The sequence below is a fragment of the Cryptomeria japonica genome, chromosome 10 (assembly GCF_030272615.1).
Source record: "Cryptomeria japonica chromosome 10, Sugi_1.0, whole genome shotgun sequence".
Taxonomy (NCBI): Eukaryota; Viridiplantae; Streptophyta; class Pinopsida; order Cupressales; family Cupressaceae; genus Cryptomeria; species Cryptomeria japonica.
The window spans coordinates 158,090,240-158,107,827 of NC_081414.1; the positions used below are offsets into that span (position 1 = coordinate 158,090,240).

Here is a 17,588-nt window from a genome sequence, read left to right on the forward strand (position 1 = left end):
TCAATTCCCTTTAAATTATTTTATTCAATTGATGTCTATTATCTCAAACTACATCATACCTGCTGAACAAAGGTTTGAATGTGTGAGCTTGATGGTGAATTACAGCAGCTGGTATTGTACGAACAGAAGCAAATTATTGGTCTACACCTTGGAACGAATGTATTTTGCTCCCTTAATGCTGCATTCACCTTCTCTTACCATCACAACCCTTGTAGATTTTTATTGAAATTTATTTAGGCCTCTATCTCCAAAATCGAGGCACCTAGGGATCTACGCCCTCTCACAGCAGAAGTGGTGGCTGTAGCTTGAATGGCTGCTTAGGTAATTGATGGCCAAGCATGGAAATGAACCCCTATCACATCGACCCTTTGGTCTGCAGATGCCACTTGTGATCACCACCAAAAACAAGAAATTCCTCACCAATTTTTGCACAATTGGAACTCCTGAATTGAAGCTCCCTGTATGCCACAATTCAGTGGATATTTCACTTCACAGCAGCTGCAACACTGAAGAGTATCACGTTCTTCAATGGCCTGGAAATTGGAAACCCTTGGCTTCTTCCTCTCCAAAGAAATCAACTATTTTCAACAGCATAATCAGCATGAGGTTCGAATTCTTCAAGACAGTATATATATTTCCCTCACAAGTTCGATTTCTCCTTTGCTCATTAAATGATATTAAATGATAATAAAATTAGATGAACTTTATCATTTAATAATTACCTTGATTTGAGAGTCTAATTAATTAATTCCAATGGCCCCAACTTATGATGCCTTGACCCTCAAATAAGTCATGAAATAAAGTTACATTATAACTTTATAATATGATCTTTAAAAATCATTAATGTTTATTTTGACCAAATAAACATTAATATCTCCATAATTACCCAATAATGTAACTTTATAATATGATCTTTAAAAATCATTAATGTTTATTTTGACCAAATAAAAATTAATATCTCCATAATTACCCAATAATACTGAACGCCGTCTGAACTGGGAACTAAGCAAATGAAGTTGCACATGACCAAACGCCTTGCTAAAATTAGTAAGGGTCCCCCTCTATAAAATCTTGACTTACTATAAATAGTAAGTTAAGCATACGGAGTCCAAAAGAAGCCAAACAAAAGTCAAACCTGCAAAACTCTGACAACTGGAGAAGTTGAATCCTCAAAAGGACCCCCTATCCAACCTTATTAGCCTACGAGGGTCAGGAATAGGCTAATCCCACTGTAGAACAGGAACGAACTAAAAAGGGAACATTACATTATAAATAAAGATATTAATATAATAATATAAAATTATTATAATATCTTTTAGAAACTGCTCTGCAATAATGCATAATAATTCATACAACTAGTAATTAATAAATTTGTAAATGATTTATAACAAATCAGAATAAAATTAATTATCTAATTTGATAGGGTTAATTATGTATTGGGGTAGATGAACAATTTACTTAGTAGCAAATTGATCTATTGTACTATGGAATATCACCGATTCAATTCATGTTAAGATAAATTTGTCTCCTAATCAATTTGGTTTAAGTCATAAGTATATTGAAATAGCTTAATTATGGTTAAAATAAGTCTAAACCTAGTAGGGGGCATTACATTAAGTGGTAGAGTATGGTTAATGTTGACGTGTTTGAAATCGCATTGCTACGACTCCATCCGGCCAACGCAGAATAGAATGTATTCGCTGAGTGTCCTATCCTCTCTTGAGATAAGGAAATCCCTAATGCTGGTTTTGTTGATCAAAGGGGACGACCTCAAGGTTTTGATTGTCAGGTCTTGACTGCAAGATTACTCAGTGGTCCGATGTGTTCTTACTGGAAACACAAGGGGACTTACGGTAAAATAGGCAATTACTGGATGAGTTCCCTGAAACTTTAAAAGTCTCGTTTATCGATTGGTTTCAGTTGTATGATACTGTTTCAGCAGGACTGTGGATTCTTCTTGGTAAAAAAAGGAAAAAAGGGGATAGGGAAAAAGAGGTATAGAAAATCTAAGTTTTTTAACTAGGATAGCATATTCAGAAAACAGACAGACACCTCCAAATAACTAGACTAAGCATTACCAGCCATTTAAGCACAATACTTGCATCAATCTAGTGCGATCTTCAAGGGAAAATTGAGTTTTCATGCTACTAAATACAACATCAGAACTTTAACATTCATTCAGTGAGCATTCAATAACCGAACTAAGCATATGAAAGGTTCAGATTAACCATACAGAAGGAAAGACAATCAGCCATTCCCTAATGGTATGAACAACGAGGATTCTATCAGATGTTTATCTAGAAAATGCTATAGAGAAATAAAAGAAACATAACTTAAAATTCTAAATTAATGAAGGAGACCATGCACTCACAAGGAAACTTGAAACAATCTTAACTTCGCATTAAATCCTGTAAATTTCGCCAAAGCTTCAGCAACAATCCATGAACTTCTTACAAAATGAGGCAAACCAATCCCCTTAAATAGGCTTCAAAAATGGATGAATGGCCAAGATCTAATCTAAACAAGCGGCCCAGATTCATCCTTACAAAAGAGTACCCATACCCATAAATGGAGGGTAAATATCAGCAACTACCCCAAACGGAGCAATAACTACCAAAAAGGTAATTAAAGTTTATCCAAAATAATCCAAAAAGTGCACTTTTCAAAATTCAAAAGAAAAAAAGCACTTTAGGAAAGCACTTTCTCTTTTCCAGCTTCACATCCCTTTTCCAGTAATTCATTCTCACCATGCAAATATTCTTGCCAAAGGTCCTGACCTGCTGCACGTTCCTCACGAACATATTCCTGGAACCTCAGGCACAATTGGAATAGCAAACTGAATGGAGGCATAGGAGGATGACGAATTTTATACTGCATGCCTTCAAGGTATTGGTCTACGTGCTTCAAACCATCTTTCCAACTGGAACAATTACGCTCGAAGCACAACATGTCTGAATGGAATTGACCAGCAAAACTCAGGTCCCTAGAGGAATAGGTGATCCTATCCGTCCCCAATCTTTCCTCCCAGTCTGACTGTATCACATCATCGGACAGGTCATTTCGCCATCTCAAGACCATTGATCGGAGCATCGTCTTGCCGAGTTCTTGCATGCCTTTCAGAATTGCCTCGCATGCATCGTGTTCTTTATCAATGATTTCTCGTGTCATTCTTCATGGTGATAGTCCAGTACCACTCTTTGAAAACGTCGATATCATGGGGGTGCAAGATGTCGGAGAGTGTGGGGATTTGTGCCTGGGTCCAAAAGAGAGCTTTTACGAGGGGAAGAGTTGTGGCAGCCACTTCATGCATTCTGAGGGATTCCCTTTTTACCACTAATAGCCTCGCCAGGGTGGTCTCTCGATGGTGGGCCATTTCTTTCACTTCTTCAAGGATTCGTTCTCCCCTCCCTTTGATGCCTTGTATCCATTCCCTGACGGCCCTTGCAGTATCCCGTACTCCTTCAAATTCCGTCGTGGTTCTTTGTGCCAATGTTGTCGGGGGAATGTGGGATTCGAAAGCATTGTGTAATGGTCTCAGGAGTTGATCAATGTACCCATCGGCCTACTCAGCACGAGCTTGATACACATTCTTTTCAGGTGTTATCTCTTCGAGTTGCCTGAGTATGTTTTGTACTGAATCCCTGAATTCCTCCTTTTCCTGTTCCTTAGTGGCTCGTCCGATGGGGACAGTCGTGACGCTATAATCTGCCAGTGTAATCTGATCTGTTGGCTTGTCTACAGGCGGGGTGGCAATGTGAAAAGTACGGTTCCTTTGCTCATCTTTGGTTATTCTGGAATATGCCTTGGGCTTTTTCTTCCCCTTGGCTTTAGCTTGGTCTATGCGTGAAAAGATGTCCTCCAAATCGATGGGTGGCTTGGTGGCGGCCTTGCGCTGAGCTCGGGCAACTAACCATTCTTGAGGTACAGTCTGGGCTGATGCTATGGTTAAATTTGCACTTTGTTCTTTGATGTTCTCAGCCGTCTCATCATAAATTTGCAGCTGCTCCGTTACAGGAGGAGTAGAGGAGGTGTCAAGTTCCTTGCTCGCAGCCGAGTTTTCTACCACTTCATTGAACAATTGTCGGGTGCCTTTGTGTGACGGTTGTTCTTCAGTCTTTTCAGGCCCGCGAGTATCATCTGTCTTTTGCTCTCCTTCAACAGCGGAGTCATCCTTGGTAGTATTATGGAGCAGCAATTCATGGCGGCTCTATTGGGTGGGTTCATGCAATTCAATCCCCTGAGTGGATGGAATCTCTCCTTCCTCAATTTGATTATCTGGTTCGGCTGATTCATTGGCTCTTAGCTCGACGTCCAGCATGTCATGTGCAGGAGGATCATCAACCCCAAATGCGTCAATATCACTCTGGGAAGGCAGAGCAGGTATATAATCTAGTTCAATTACGTCATCGGACGAACTAGGGTCCTTTGACGATGAAGTGACCTCTGGTCTCCTAATGGGGATCTTTTCCCTTCTTGTTCTTTTGGATGTCTGAGTTCCCCTGCTAGCCTTAGCCTTCTTCCTTTTCTCAGGCTTTTCGATCTCTTCCCTAGGTGCACTGGAAGTTCCCTCATCTTCGGAGGACTGAGAATCAAGGTTACCCATCAAGTGATAAGTGAACTGGACTCCTTCATGAATTAGTCGCTCAATCTACTGGTGCAACCATTGGTCAGTATATCTTCCTGGGGCTGCCATAACTGCCTCAAAATCAGTAATCGGGTCTTGCGACCAACCAACGCCTGGCAAAAGATGCCTTACCGCCTCAAATTCCCGAACTTGCAAGCAATTCCCTGAATCTGTGAGTTGATCTGGAACCCGGCGATATTCAAAAAGTCGCATTTGCTGCACACTCAGCCTTGAATATTCGCGCCTTCGGACCTCATAGTCATCAGAGCAGTTCTTCCAATAATCTTCAACTGATTCTTTTGCTCTGTATCGCCTGCCATAGGCTCTCTTTGCCAGATTGTCGTGATCAAAGCACTTCCTTGGAAAATGCTCCTATAGGCCATAGGAGGCTAGTTCTGCAAAGGATTCCTCCACCTGGGATGGGCTCTTTAGATGGACATCCTGGTTGCCTATAATCATGGGGAATGCGAATCCAGCCTGCTTCGTGTCCCTGAGTAAGCTGCCTGTCGGACGTGACTACCTTGCGGCCTCCATAAGAACTACCTTGTCGGTTGGGTACCATGGAAGTCGGAGAGGCGCACCCTCAAAGCCAGCTATCTAGATGTAGGAGAACCTTGGGAATTGGATGAACCAGGCACCATATCTTTGTACTAGAATAGTAGCTTGCTCTGAGAGCCTTATGTGTAATCCTCCCTGCATTAGCCTGACCAGGCGCATTGTGAAGGCGTCATTGACGCGCTCATATTGACCAACTGCATAAGTCGGGTTGTTCTTTTCTCTTTGAGCTATATCCTGATAGTGTAGATGTGGATAACAATTATATACTTTTACCTGATCAGGTCCATTCCCAATTTCACCTTTCATTATCAAACCTCGCAGTGGCTGGTTCCTGGCGAACATGTAGACCAAATAGGAGGTCATAGTGAAGTCCTTCTTTGTTTCGAGTTCGATCAGCTGGGTGTGAATGTTGTCACTTATGATTTGGGCCCAGTCAAACTTGGATTTCCTAGCGAATACCTGCTCTGTGAAGTAAAACATCCATTCTTCAAAGTAATTGCATTAGGGAAGTCCCATAATCCTGTTGAGCAAAGTGACCATGTCCCCATGCTCGTTGTGAAAGTCGCTTCTAGGGGTCTTTTTCCCAATTCTGACGCTTGGAGGTCTTCTTTCTTTGTACCACTCTTCATTTATTAGCGTTCTACATCTGGCGGGGTTCATATCATACGCCCCCTACGCCTCGTCTATAGTTGTTGTTATAGGGTTGTTTGGGAAGGGAATATCAAATGCATCGCCAATGGCCTCAGTAGTGAAGTTAGTGAGGACCATGTCCTCAAGGAGCACCAATCTGGAACCTAGTTGGTAATGTCGGGCAGCCTCTACTACTAACTCGTAGTTTTGCACTGTCGGGGGAAATCCTGCCACTTGGGCAATGACACTTTCCATCATCCGCCTAGCCCTGCCATAGGCATTAGGGGAGAAGACTCGGTTTCTGAAATCTTGGATATCAATATGGCCCAGGTCAGTATCACCGACATTGTCCCAGACACTCTGAACTTTTGACTCCCTCAGTCCCCCTCTTTGATACTAATACTTCATTCTTTCGACTCTGCGAGGGATATCTGAATTGGATGCTCACAATGTCTCGGCTGCAGCAGGCATCTTTGATAATTCTACCGCCGATTTAGGCATTTATCCTGCACAGCCGAACGCGGATTACGAGGCGATTTATGAAGGAAGTAAAGTGGGCTAGATAAAGGATATGCCAGCATACAAGGATCAATTCAAAAACCGAATTGAAAGAACAGCATGCCATCGTGGCTAAAAACTTAATTGATTTAATCATGAATATTTATGAAGCTTTTCGAATGCGGATTTATACTCAGGCATTTTAGGATTGAATTTCAAAAATGAACGATGCTTGAGAAATTCTTGCGTTTTCCGATTAATTCCTAGACTCTGTTTTCAATTGCTTTGCATGACGTCTTATAAATGGGAAAAGATGCGGTTTTCAAGACTTATCATTTTAATCAATTTTTTGCACACATAAATATGATTTTGCAAATATTTCAAATGATTTCAAGCGAGGTGAAGCACTCTTACCTGGCGAAAATGAATGGCGTGAATTCGCACAACTGGCCTTGCAAGAATGAATTCCAAATCTTGAATGGAAGAGTCTGCAATTTGAATTTTAACGGTTTACTCCCTATTCAAATTTTCGCGCCTATGGTTTGGAACGAAAATGCAAATTTACACTCAGACTTAGCAATTTATTACCTTGGTGATTTTGGCGATTTACTTCAGCGTGATTTTACCTTGTGCGTTTTCTCTTTTACGGCTTCAAACTTGGGCGATTTCTGAAAACTCCTAAACCTTCATGTTTCTGCGTGCTTTCTCCTTGGTGGGATTTTCACGGATGGAGAGGGGAGTTTGGCATGATTGTAATGCTTGACTTTTGATACTTACGCCTCTTCAACCCCTATAAAAAAAAAATGCGACCTTGCCCTTTGGCTCAAACTTCGGCATTTAGACATGATTTGCAAAATCTTCATTTCCTCTTGGAATTGCCCTTCGGAATGTGGTTTTGGCATTACACGAACTTCAGCAGATCTGTCTTTTTTCAACCTTTCGGAAAAAAAAAAATCGCGACTTACCTGTTATTGGAAATTCGGGGCCTTAGAACATTTTGCAAGTTTTACAAACTTATAACTTCGCCATAGCTGCCGAACTTCGGCATTCTTGGAGGGTTTGAAAACTTCAAAACCTTAACACTTTAGCAATAATCGCGATTCACAGAGCTTCCATACACTTTGCAAAATTTACGAAAAATCGCAGTTTTACCTTGGTATGCAAACTTCGGGCATTTTGGTTGCTTTTGCGAGCTTTAAACCTTAAACTTTCTATCATTCTTCTTCCAAATCGCGCATTTTCGGACCTTTGGGGCATTTTGTCAAGCTAAAAACATTTCGCAGGGTTTACCCTTTTCGCGATTTTTGGACTTCATCTGAACTTCGGCGGATTGGGGTTATTTTTCAACCTTTAAACACTTCGCATTTACCCTTGGTCACGCGAAGTTCGGCGCTTGGGCGTGGTTTGTCAAACTTTAAACTTTTTACACCTATCTCCTAGAATGCGGATTTCGGCGATAATAAGTGTTTTGCAAACTTCGGCATTTTTATGCGCTTTGCCAACTTTGGCGATTTTACCTTCTTTGAAAACTTCGAACCTTTTGGTCAATTTGCCAACTTTGCTTTTTCACATTCTCACTTAAAGGTCCGAATTTTGGCCTTTTGGGGCATTTTGCCAACTTAAAAACATTTCGCGGTATTCACCTTTTTCGGCATTTTAGGGTGCTTTGCAAATTTTATTCTTTTCGCACTTTCACTTAAAGGTCCGAATTTCGGCCTTTTGGGGCATTTTGCCAACTTTTACCTTTAAGGCGTTTTCACTTGAAGGTCCGAATTTCGACCTTTTGGGGCAATTCGCCAACTTGGGACCTTTTTGGCCTTTTGCCAATTTCGGACCTTTTGGTCATTTTGAAAATTTTCAAATTTTACTACGTTTTCACTAAATGGTGCGAGTTTTGCCAACTTTGGCACTTTGGAGCACTTTAAGGCTTTCACCCCCCTTTTACCTTTCAGCTGGCGAAAATCGGCATTCATACAAATCCTGCAAACTTCTAAAACATTACGTAATCTTTCTCATTTAGTGCGAGCTTCAAGATACGAAGGAGGTTTTTTTTTAAAATTTACATCTCTGCACCCTCTTATCTCTCTTATACCCTTATGCGAAAATTGGCATCTTTGGGCCTTTACGTGACCTTCAGACGCTTTATCCTTTACTTGGAGGATTTCACCAATCTCTATCACCCCACGCCTATTTAAGGCAATTTTACAAGCTTAGACAATCTCTTGGAATTTTCATGCCCGAAGGCCCAACTGACCTCATGGATTCACAGGCTCCTCCGTTCAACATTATCATCTTACGGACTGATCGCAGGCTCGCTCAAAAGGACGCGAGACACTTTGCGCGGAACTCAACAGGGCGGATACGGAAAGGCCCTCAAAAAGGGAAGGGGACCCTGTCGGCGACAGGGAGCGTGTGCAACGCACAACAGTTAGCAAAACAAACAATCATCATAATCTCTATGGCAGCGATTAGACAAATAACAAATGTTCATGAAGAGATATGATCAAGGGAGAGATGTGTCCATTCCCAAGCAAAGGGATGCAACTATTCAATGACCAAGATAACAATATGGATCGGTATTCATCGCCAAAACATCATGGGATTTTGTCTTTATTTCTTATTTGAATCCATTATTGGATCTGCTCATTTGAGCAACAGCCTTTTGGCATATTCAGGTTGCATAGTTCAAAGGTAATATTCAGAGACAGCACCAACCATATTGCATATTTCTCAAGACCAAATCAGAAACAACAATCACCCTTTATCGCTATAAGCAATAGGAGAAAGATTATCAGTGTATTGTTATTTCCATATCAGACACATCACTATATAGCATTATTTATATCATCAGACGGAGGTTCATTGCATAACTGACATCGATACGGCAGGAAGAGCAAAGATCTCTATATTTGCAGGTTGGAGAATCTTACCAATGCATAATTCCTCAAGTTATATCAGAGACAGCTGAGATATATCATCCAATCAATCAAGTTACTATTTGCAAATTATATAATACTTGTATTATCACATATTGTTCGTATGTCTCAGAATTGATACAGTGGCATTCTATTAAGTATTTATTTCAGCATGATTTTGTTTTTTGATAAGAAAGAAGTCTCTTGCAGTTGAATTTTAAGTTAATTGCTCCTTTATTCCTTAGAATATACATAAGGGAACATTACAGTAGGTATTGAAATCGTTAAAGATTTTAGCCTCTAGACCATGAATTTTTTGGAGCTGGTGAAAGAGCAAATGCAGATTATCACAAAGCAGATGAAAGTCAGGGAAGACTTTTCTCATTTTGTTTCTACTTTTATGTCTAGAACTGTTTATGTTCTTTATGCTAATCATAAGCATCTGGCAGTTATAGCAACAAAACTTTTGAATGACCAAACACATTCACATTTAGCTAAATATCAAGAAGATTTTATCAAAAATTGGCTACGGATTTTATGTGTAGTACACTTTGTGTCCATGCAAACCATTATCCTGTAGAAGCTACCACTAGATCTAACAAAGGTTCTGGAAATCTGTGGAACGTTTTGTGTTTAGTCTTTTCTTTGGTGTTGAAGTGGTATTGGTCTTTAGGTGAATGAGTTAACCACTGTGGAATTAATTTGCCTGTAATTATGCCAACAGCTCTAGTTTATTGCACTCAAGGTTTAAATTACAATTTTGAGAACAAAAATATTTTAAATTTTATCACAAATGAAATTTTGATGATAAAACCTTCAAGGTAGGAAGTGCGAAAAAAATGGCTGTCTAAAGTTTCTGTGGGTCTTAACATGATTGTTTTGACATATTTTGGCATAAATTCAGTTATTGAATTTGCACCAAGTGTCTCATCTATAGGGTTAAACTTATTTAATGACAGCTATAAATCTATGTGCATCTTAACAATTCAAAATTTTGCAAAATGTTTTATATTAACAGATTTCACTGTTGAACAAAAATAATAATAATACATGTATTTAGACAGACCCAATTGTAAATACCCATCACGTAGTTCAAAATACATAATCATACTCTATGTCATTTGCTTAAGACTAGAGGGTGAAAGAGATATATTGACACCAATGTTCACTAGTATTGTTACAAAATCATGAGACATTGACAAAACGAAATTGAAAATAATAATTCCACTGAACACCCATAGAATAACAATCCTGTAAGACCAGCATACACAATCCATAAATAACCTAACAACAACATCTAAAGATAAGGTTTAAACTGTATTATTAAAGTATATAAATATTTGTTCCATGAAGTAATACATGATACATTTCCCTAAAGAAGATTAAAAAAATATTGCAAAACCAAGTACAAGCATGAAGAAATTGCTTATAGTACTTACCGTATATGTAGGTGCACCATCACCTGCAAAGACAAAGCCACCCTCAAGTGCTCGGATGTCATAAATAGAAACACAAAGGCCTAGGTCTTTGATAACCTATGAAGAAGCATTTTATTAGATTAGGCTGTCAAGAGAAGCAAAATTCTAGAACACTAAAATGTATTTAATTTTATTCTTTAAATAACACTTCTCATTTATTTACATGACCAATCATATTGGCAATTATCTCACCTCTTGATTACAAAACCATTATAATTCACAACACTTAAATTTCTTCATTCTTGTACATTTAGAAATTGCTCAAATCTATTATTATACACTTTCCATCCTACAAACAGACCTTTAAGTGAAAGTGCGAAAAGAATAATTTACCACAGTTGAAGAATAATGAATCCTTAAAACACTAACAGAGGCCAAATAACTCATTCTTCATGCAATATGTCAAAACATGGCTAAGCAGCTCCATGTCTTCATCTCGAAGCAGGCCAAGGTAGTAATTTCAAAGTGGGTGGATTGGTTCATTCAATTTCCTAATTATAGCTGTATCAATTTTCAGCTTCACTTTTTTTCCCTATGTGCTCCCTAGGTATCCCAGTGATCATATTGTTCTTATAAAGTTTTGTAGATAGGTTTCAGAGATTCATTTCTTGTTGACGGATCAGCACAAGAAAGCAGTCAGTTTCCCCATTAAGTTGGCATTTACAAATGTAACAATGTCATTGGTTTGAAGGGCATAGATGGAAAAATGGCTAAACTTAACCTTAACCTTTTATATGAAAAGTGCACTTATTATCCTAGGAGCCTCTTCTTTAAAAGATTGAGAAACAAATTTCGGCATGTTGCAAATTTAGAAGATTTTGGGGCATTTTTCAATGATGAGTTTAAAGTGAAGGGAATATAGTTGGAAGACTATGAAACAGATGGTTAGTTTCATTCTTGAGGAAATGCCTAAAGATATTTAGATTCAAAATCTGAGGTTTTGTCTCCATGGTTTGTATCAGCACATATTGACCAGAACTCCTTTGTCTACAATCAATTAATTTATCAAGGAGAGTAATTATATTCCCAAAAGAACCAAATCAATTATTGAAAGAACTAGAATGTTCCTATAGGTGAAGAAATCAGAAAATTGCAAAAAAGAGGAAAACTCAGCTAGCTCTTATGGCAGCATCCTAAAGAAAAAATATTGCCTTCTTCATCTTCATCACACAGTGCCAAACCCAGAAGTCATTGGCTGAAGCAGGAGTAAAGAGTAAGAAGAAAGTGAAGCTCTTCAAGCTACAAGTGTTCTAAATGAAGTTCAGAAAATTACCAAGCTGAAGCTGGTTGCTAGGAAAAATACAAAATCTCCTCCTTCCCTTTGGTTGAATCCAAAGCCTTAAATTATGCCATCTATTCCAGTTTGCCTTCTCCTCCTACTTCTCCTTTTAGGACTTCTTTCTATTCTACTTTACCCATATGTTTAGATGTTGCCTTGACATCCAATCCCAAGACATCTTATATTCCATGTTTCTTTCCTTTTCCACCTCATCTGCAAAAATCTTTCATCTCCTATTGTTCATATTCCCATTATTCATTTTCCTAAGCCATCCCGTACAAGACAAAAGTAGGAAAAAGAAGCCTTGGAATGCAAAAGATCTGAAGTAATTAGGGAAAGGAAGCTTGTTCCTTCATATCAAATTGATCTAGCATTGCTTACATCTATTCTATCTTAATCAAAATAAAAGAGGCCAAAGAAGTTGTCTCAAATGAAGAAGTGCATGAAAGATCATTTAATTTTTTAAAACAGTTATTACTCCTGAAGGAAAAGTAATGCAAGATGTTGAACTATCAGATTTCCATTTGTTTGAGACTGGTTTGGAAACTCAATCACACAAGGTAATATCAATCTTTTTGTAACAGCTTCATAAAAATCTCAAGGGAAGAGTCCTGAACGATGGTGAGGATAATGGTGCCCTAAAAGCTCAAAACAAACAACTTAAGGAATTCATTGCTCATTATCTTCAGCCCATATCGAGCTCCAAAGGTTTTATACTGCAGATTTTATGTTCAAAGGATCAGCAAAAGCAATTAGACCAGCTAGTTGCACATGGAATAATATGAAGCAGTCGATTGATAAAAATTTTAAACAAAGGTTATGCTTTGTTATCCAAAGCAAAAATTGGAAAACATGAGATTTCAGAATTTGAGTGTGGCATGATGAACAAGGTTTAAACCTACAAGGGTTTCCTGGAAGAAGTTAAACTTGCTCATACCCTTGGACATTTGAAATTAATTAAGACGTTCATGATAATAAGACCTAGAAAAAATCACACACTTGCTCATAGCAAAATAAATTTTTAGTTTAGTTTGGCTTCTTGAGAAGCCATTAACCTATTTGGAGACCTAAAAGCTAGGTTGAATGAGATTAGATCTTCTTTCGTGACATTTATTTCATGTACTTTTCTTTCATACGTGTCTCTGCCAAGCAAGGGATGCAACAATTAGTTGTCATAAGATATTTAAAGAAGATCGATTGCATTCCTAGCAGAATAATCGAATCATTCTTATTTACTTCTTTTTATCCATATTTGGATCGCTCTCTTGGATCAGTTGCCTTATTGGCACAAAATCAGTGGCATACATTTAAGGCTATCAATCAGGAACAGTACCATACATTGCAGACTTCTAAGGCAAAATCAAAAAACAGCAAATACCTAATTGCTATAAGCAATATTGAAGAGCTTTGCATACATCAAAGGTCTAGATCAGAAAAAACAAGTTATATAATCGCTATAAGGGATAGAAAGCAGACTTAAGCATATTTCATATTGCCATATCAGGAACGGCAATAAGCAATATTGAAAAGACTTACAGCATATCTCACCATTGTCCTAATATTTGAAATTGCACAAATTGGGACGACCCCACAGATTCTTGCTTGAAATTTGAGATTTTAAGGCTGTAGACACGTTTTCCAAGGCATTTTTTCATCACCTAAGAATCCATTGATGAATCCAAGTCCTTCACCTCCGTTTTTGTTAATTTTCATTGTCTTAAAGTTGGGTTTTTCTCCAATTTCGGGTTTCAAAGCAGTCACTGCAAATAAGAACTTATGGGTGTCATTAAAAGTAAGTTTCTTGCAAACTTGCAATGGGGGTTTCAAGACCCAAATTGCAAGTAAGTCTTTTGTAACTTGCAATGGGAGTTTCAAGAACCAAATTGCAAGTAAGTTTCAGCATTATTTCCCAACTTGCATTCTTCCATTTTGCACATCCCAAACATGCAAGCTTGTAAACTTGCAACCAGGTCTTCAAAACCCGATTACAAGTGGAAGTGTCCAGGATTTTCCCTACATTTGTATTGGTCATTTCACCTTTCCAATCTTGCTGGTCTTCACTCACATTCCACCTCCAAAAACCCATAATTGGTCCAACATGCACTCAAAAACACTTGAAAATGAGTCTCTAGGAACCCATTACAAGTGCAAACTTGTATTTTTCCATTACACATTTGAAATAGCATGTCCATTCTCCACATTTGCAAGTCAATGCTCTTGTTTTTCTACACATGTAATGCAGTCCTCAAAACCTGAAATTCACTTGTGAGCCCATTTCTGCATCAATTTATCCCTTCCCTTGTCAATCTTGTTTGCACACACGATCTATCAAACCAACAAATCAAGGCATGGGCATCGTTTTATAACAATTTCATCTTGAATAAGGTGGTATGGGTTCTTCATCAATGAACAAATGAAGAAGAGATACCTCAGTAATTCATGGGGCAGCCCAAGGGTCAATAATCCTCATGAAGTCATCTAGGGACAAAGTGAATCAAGCATGGGAGAAAGAACAAAACGAAGAGAAGAACTTCCCTCCTAAAAAGCCTTTACCACCCCAAGCAAGAAGATAAGATTGAAGTTTGTTGGCCAAGGACACAAAGATCCTAAGGATGCAAATTCCCATTCCGGTTCGAGATGTCTTCACCAATCCTAAATACTTCAAGTTCTAGCATACTAAAGCAGCATGAAGATCATCAAAGACAAAAGATGATGTAATTTGACTCGTGTCTTCGGACACATAGAATAGTTTCAATTGTGTATTTGTAATTTTGTTTCAACAAGTTACATGTAAAAACAAGTTTTCTAATTGCAAGTGTCACTTTCACTTGCATTTTTGTAAAATTTAATTACATGTAAAGCAACTACAAGTTGAGTTAAATTAGGACTGTAGTTGGAATAAGTCATGGTGGTTGAGAGAATTTCTCAAGTTAGTTGGGATCCTCCCACCTTTTTCTCGCCTTTTTCTCAAGGCTCCTCTCCTATAAATACTTGAGGGGGTCTATTGTAATCTATATCTTTTGGCAATGCAACAAGACTTTGTCAGTTTGTATGTAAACTCTAAGACTTTGAGCTTAGTTGTAAATCAGATTGCAATCAACTAAAAGAGACAAATTGCTTTCAAACTTTGTGTTGATTCAAGGTGTTATGTGACGACATTTTTTGGAGATTGATTGTGAGTTTTGAGGTGTTATACAAGAGGGATTCAAGCTCAATCTTGTAGACTTTGAGTTGTTTATTGCGTTTGGGGTTTTAGATTGGTTTTCAAATTTGATACTGCAGACTTTGAGTTGTGTTGTGACGTATTCACACATCGCCCCATTATAAATGGGGACCCCTACCTTTTGCTTTCTAGGGTTTGCTTTCTTGGTCTTTTAGGGTTTAGTCTGTTAGCCTTTGCATGATGAGTGTTGTCAGGGAGATCAATGGATAGCAGGCTCTGCTTGAGCTAGGATAAGTCAATCGATGCTCCAGAATTAGGGTTTCTTTGAAAGTTTCCCTTAAGCTTAGTTTCTGCTCTTGTTGCTTAGGGTCTCAGGAGGTCGTTGAATCTTGATGAGGGAATTTTGTCTTTTGAAGGTCTGAGTTGGGCAAATTTGGCTAAGACATGGAAGGAAATGGATCAAGGATCAAGTCTAAGACAAAGTCAAGTCAGTTTGAAGGTGAATTGAGCCTAGAATGGGAATTTCGCTCCTGACCCTCCCAAAGGGTCCAGAGCGAATTCCTCTACAAGACACTCCACCTTGACCCAAACTGTGAGCTAACCCATTCCTAGCCTTGAATGAAGGTAAGAGCACTTGTTTGAATGAAGAAATGCGAAAAAATGAAGTTAGGATCATAGCCTAAGGTGAATTTCGCTCCTGACCCTTCCAAAGGGTCCAGAGCAAAATTCATATAAAACCTTATTTTCTTCACAAAGTCTCCAAATGGATGCCAAGGTGAGCTTGATAGAGATCAAAGGAGGCCTAACAAGTTATGTCCAAGCCAAGGAAAGGAGAAGGGAATCAAGAAATGAGCCTAAAATGAGAATTTCACTCCTGACCCTTCCAAAGGGTCCAAAGCGAAATTCATATTTCTTCTATTTTGCTCTTTAGCATGACCAAGTTTGTAACTTCTAAGACATGGTTTGGGGGCCTTGGACATATGTTTTCCTTGAAGAAGAGTTTTAGACCTTAAGATGATGAAAATCAACCTGGGAGGAGAATTTCGCTCCTGACCCTTCCAAAGGGTCCAAAGCGAAATCCTCCATTTTGCCTTCCTTTGGCCTTAAAAACCTAGTTTGACCTTGCCTAGACCCAGTTGGATGATGGATTGTCTTGATTGCGATGGAAGGAAGTTGAATTGATCAAGTTTGAGCGAAAATGAGATGAACCTAGGTGAGAAACTAGCCAAGAATAGGGATTTCGCTCCTGACCCTTCCAAAGGGTCCAGAGCGAAAATCCCCTGAAACCTCAATTTCTCACTTGTCAAGGCTAGGTTCATAGCTTCTAAGACATGTATGGAAGTGTTTGACTTGTTCTAGCCTTAGGGAGCGACTTGAGGTGGAGGAGATGAAGGATTTTGCCTAAATCATGAATTTCGCTCCTGACCCTTCCAAAGGGTCTAGAGCGAAATTCTTCATTAACCTCATTTGCTTCCATGCTTGGGCTTCAAACCTTGTTCCTTAGGTGAAGAGTGATGGATTTTTTGCCTTGCAATCAAGATTGGGATTGAAAAGATGAGTGATCAAGCCCAAATCATGATTTTCGCTCCTAACCCTTCCAAAGGGTCTAGAGCGAAAAAAATCCTAGACCTCATTCCCTTCCTTGTTTGACCAAATTTTAATATCCAAGGCATGATGAGAGGAAGAATGGACATGTTTTTCGCCTTTGAAAATGTTTGAAGCATTGTAGAGTGAGGATTGTAGCCTAAAGGGTTAATTTCGCTCTTGACCCTTCCAAAGGGTCCAGAGTGAAATTCCTTGCAAACCTATTCTTTTAACCTTGCTTGAGCTTAAAACTTCGTTCCTTAGGTGAGAATTGATGAAATTTATCTTGTAAAGAAGACGGAGATTGAAAAGATCAAAAATCAAGTCAAGAATGAGATTTTCGCTCCTGACCCTTCCAAAGGGTCCAGAGCGAATTTTCTCAAAACCACCTTTTTCCCAATTTTGTGCCAAGCCTAGTGCCGACTAAGGTGAATTGAGATGGGAGGGGTCCTTGGGTGTGACTTTGACTTACCAATGATTATCAAATTGAAGGAATATGCTCAAGATCAAGAAAGTCGCTCCTGACCCTTCCAAAGGGTCCAGGGCGAAATTGTGCAAAACCTATCTTTTCCCTCAAATTTATGCCAAGTCTAGTGTGGATTAAGATTAAAGGTGTCCTTAGGCATGTCCTTGAATTGCCAAGAGTCATCAAAGATGGAGGAATAAGCCTAAAACAAGAAATTCGCTCTTGACCCTTCGAAAGGGTCCAGAGCGAAAATTCTTCAATCACCCATTTTCCTTGCCAAATCAAGTCAAACTTGGGGTTTTATAGCTTGGATGAGTGAGGAGAAGTGTTTTCTTGACTTTTGAGGTTGATTCAAGTTGAAAGAATGGAGGAAGAAGACTAAAAGTGATTTTC

The 17,588-nt window shown here is 38.9% G+C and overlaps 1 protein-coding gene across 3 annotated transcripts in view; it reads right to left on the reverse strand.

Annotated features, from left to right (window-relative positions):
• LOC131057704 (uncharacterized) overlaps window positions 1-17,588 on the reverse strand; it is a 197,224-nt gene that overhangs the window by 126,935 nt on the left and 52,701 nt on the right. For all 3 annotated transcript variants that reach the window (XM_059212544.1, XM_057991854.2, XM_057991853.2), the window contains one exon: window positions 10,665-10,760. In XM_059212544.1, coding sequence (XP_059068527.1) covers window positions 10,665-10,760 — 96 coding nt within the window. The remainder of the gene's footprint in view (window positions 1-10,664; window positions 10,761-17,588) is intronic.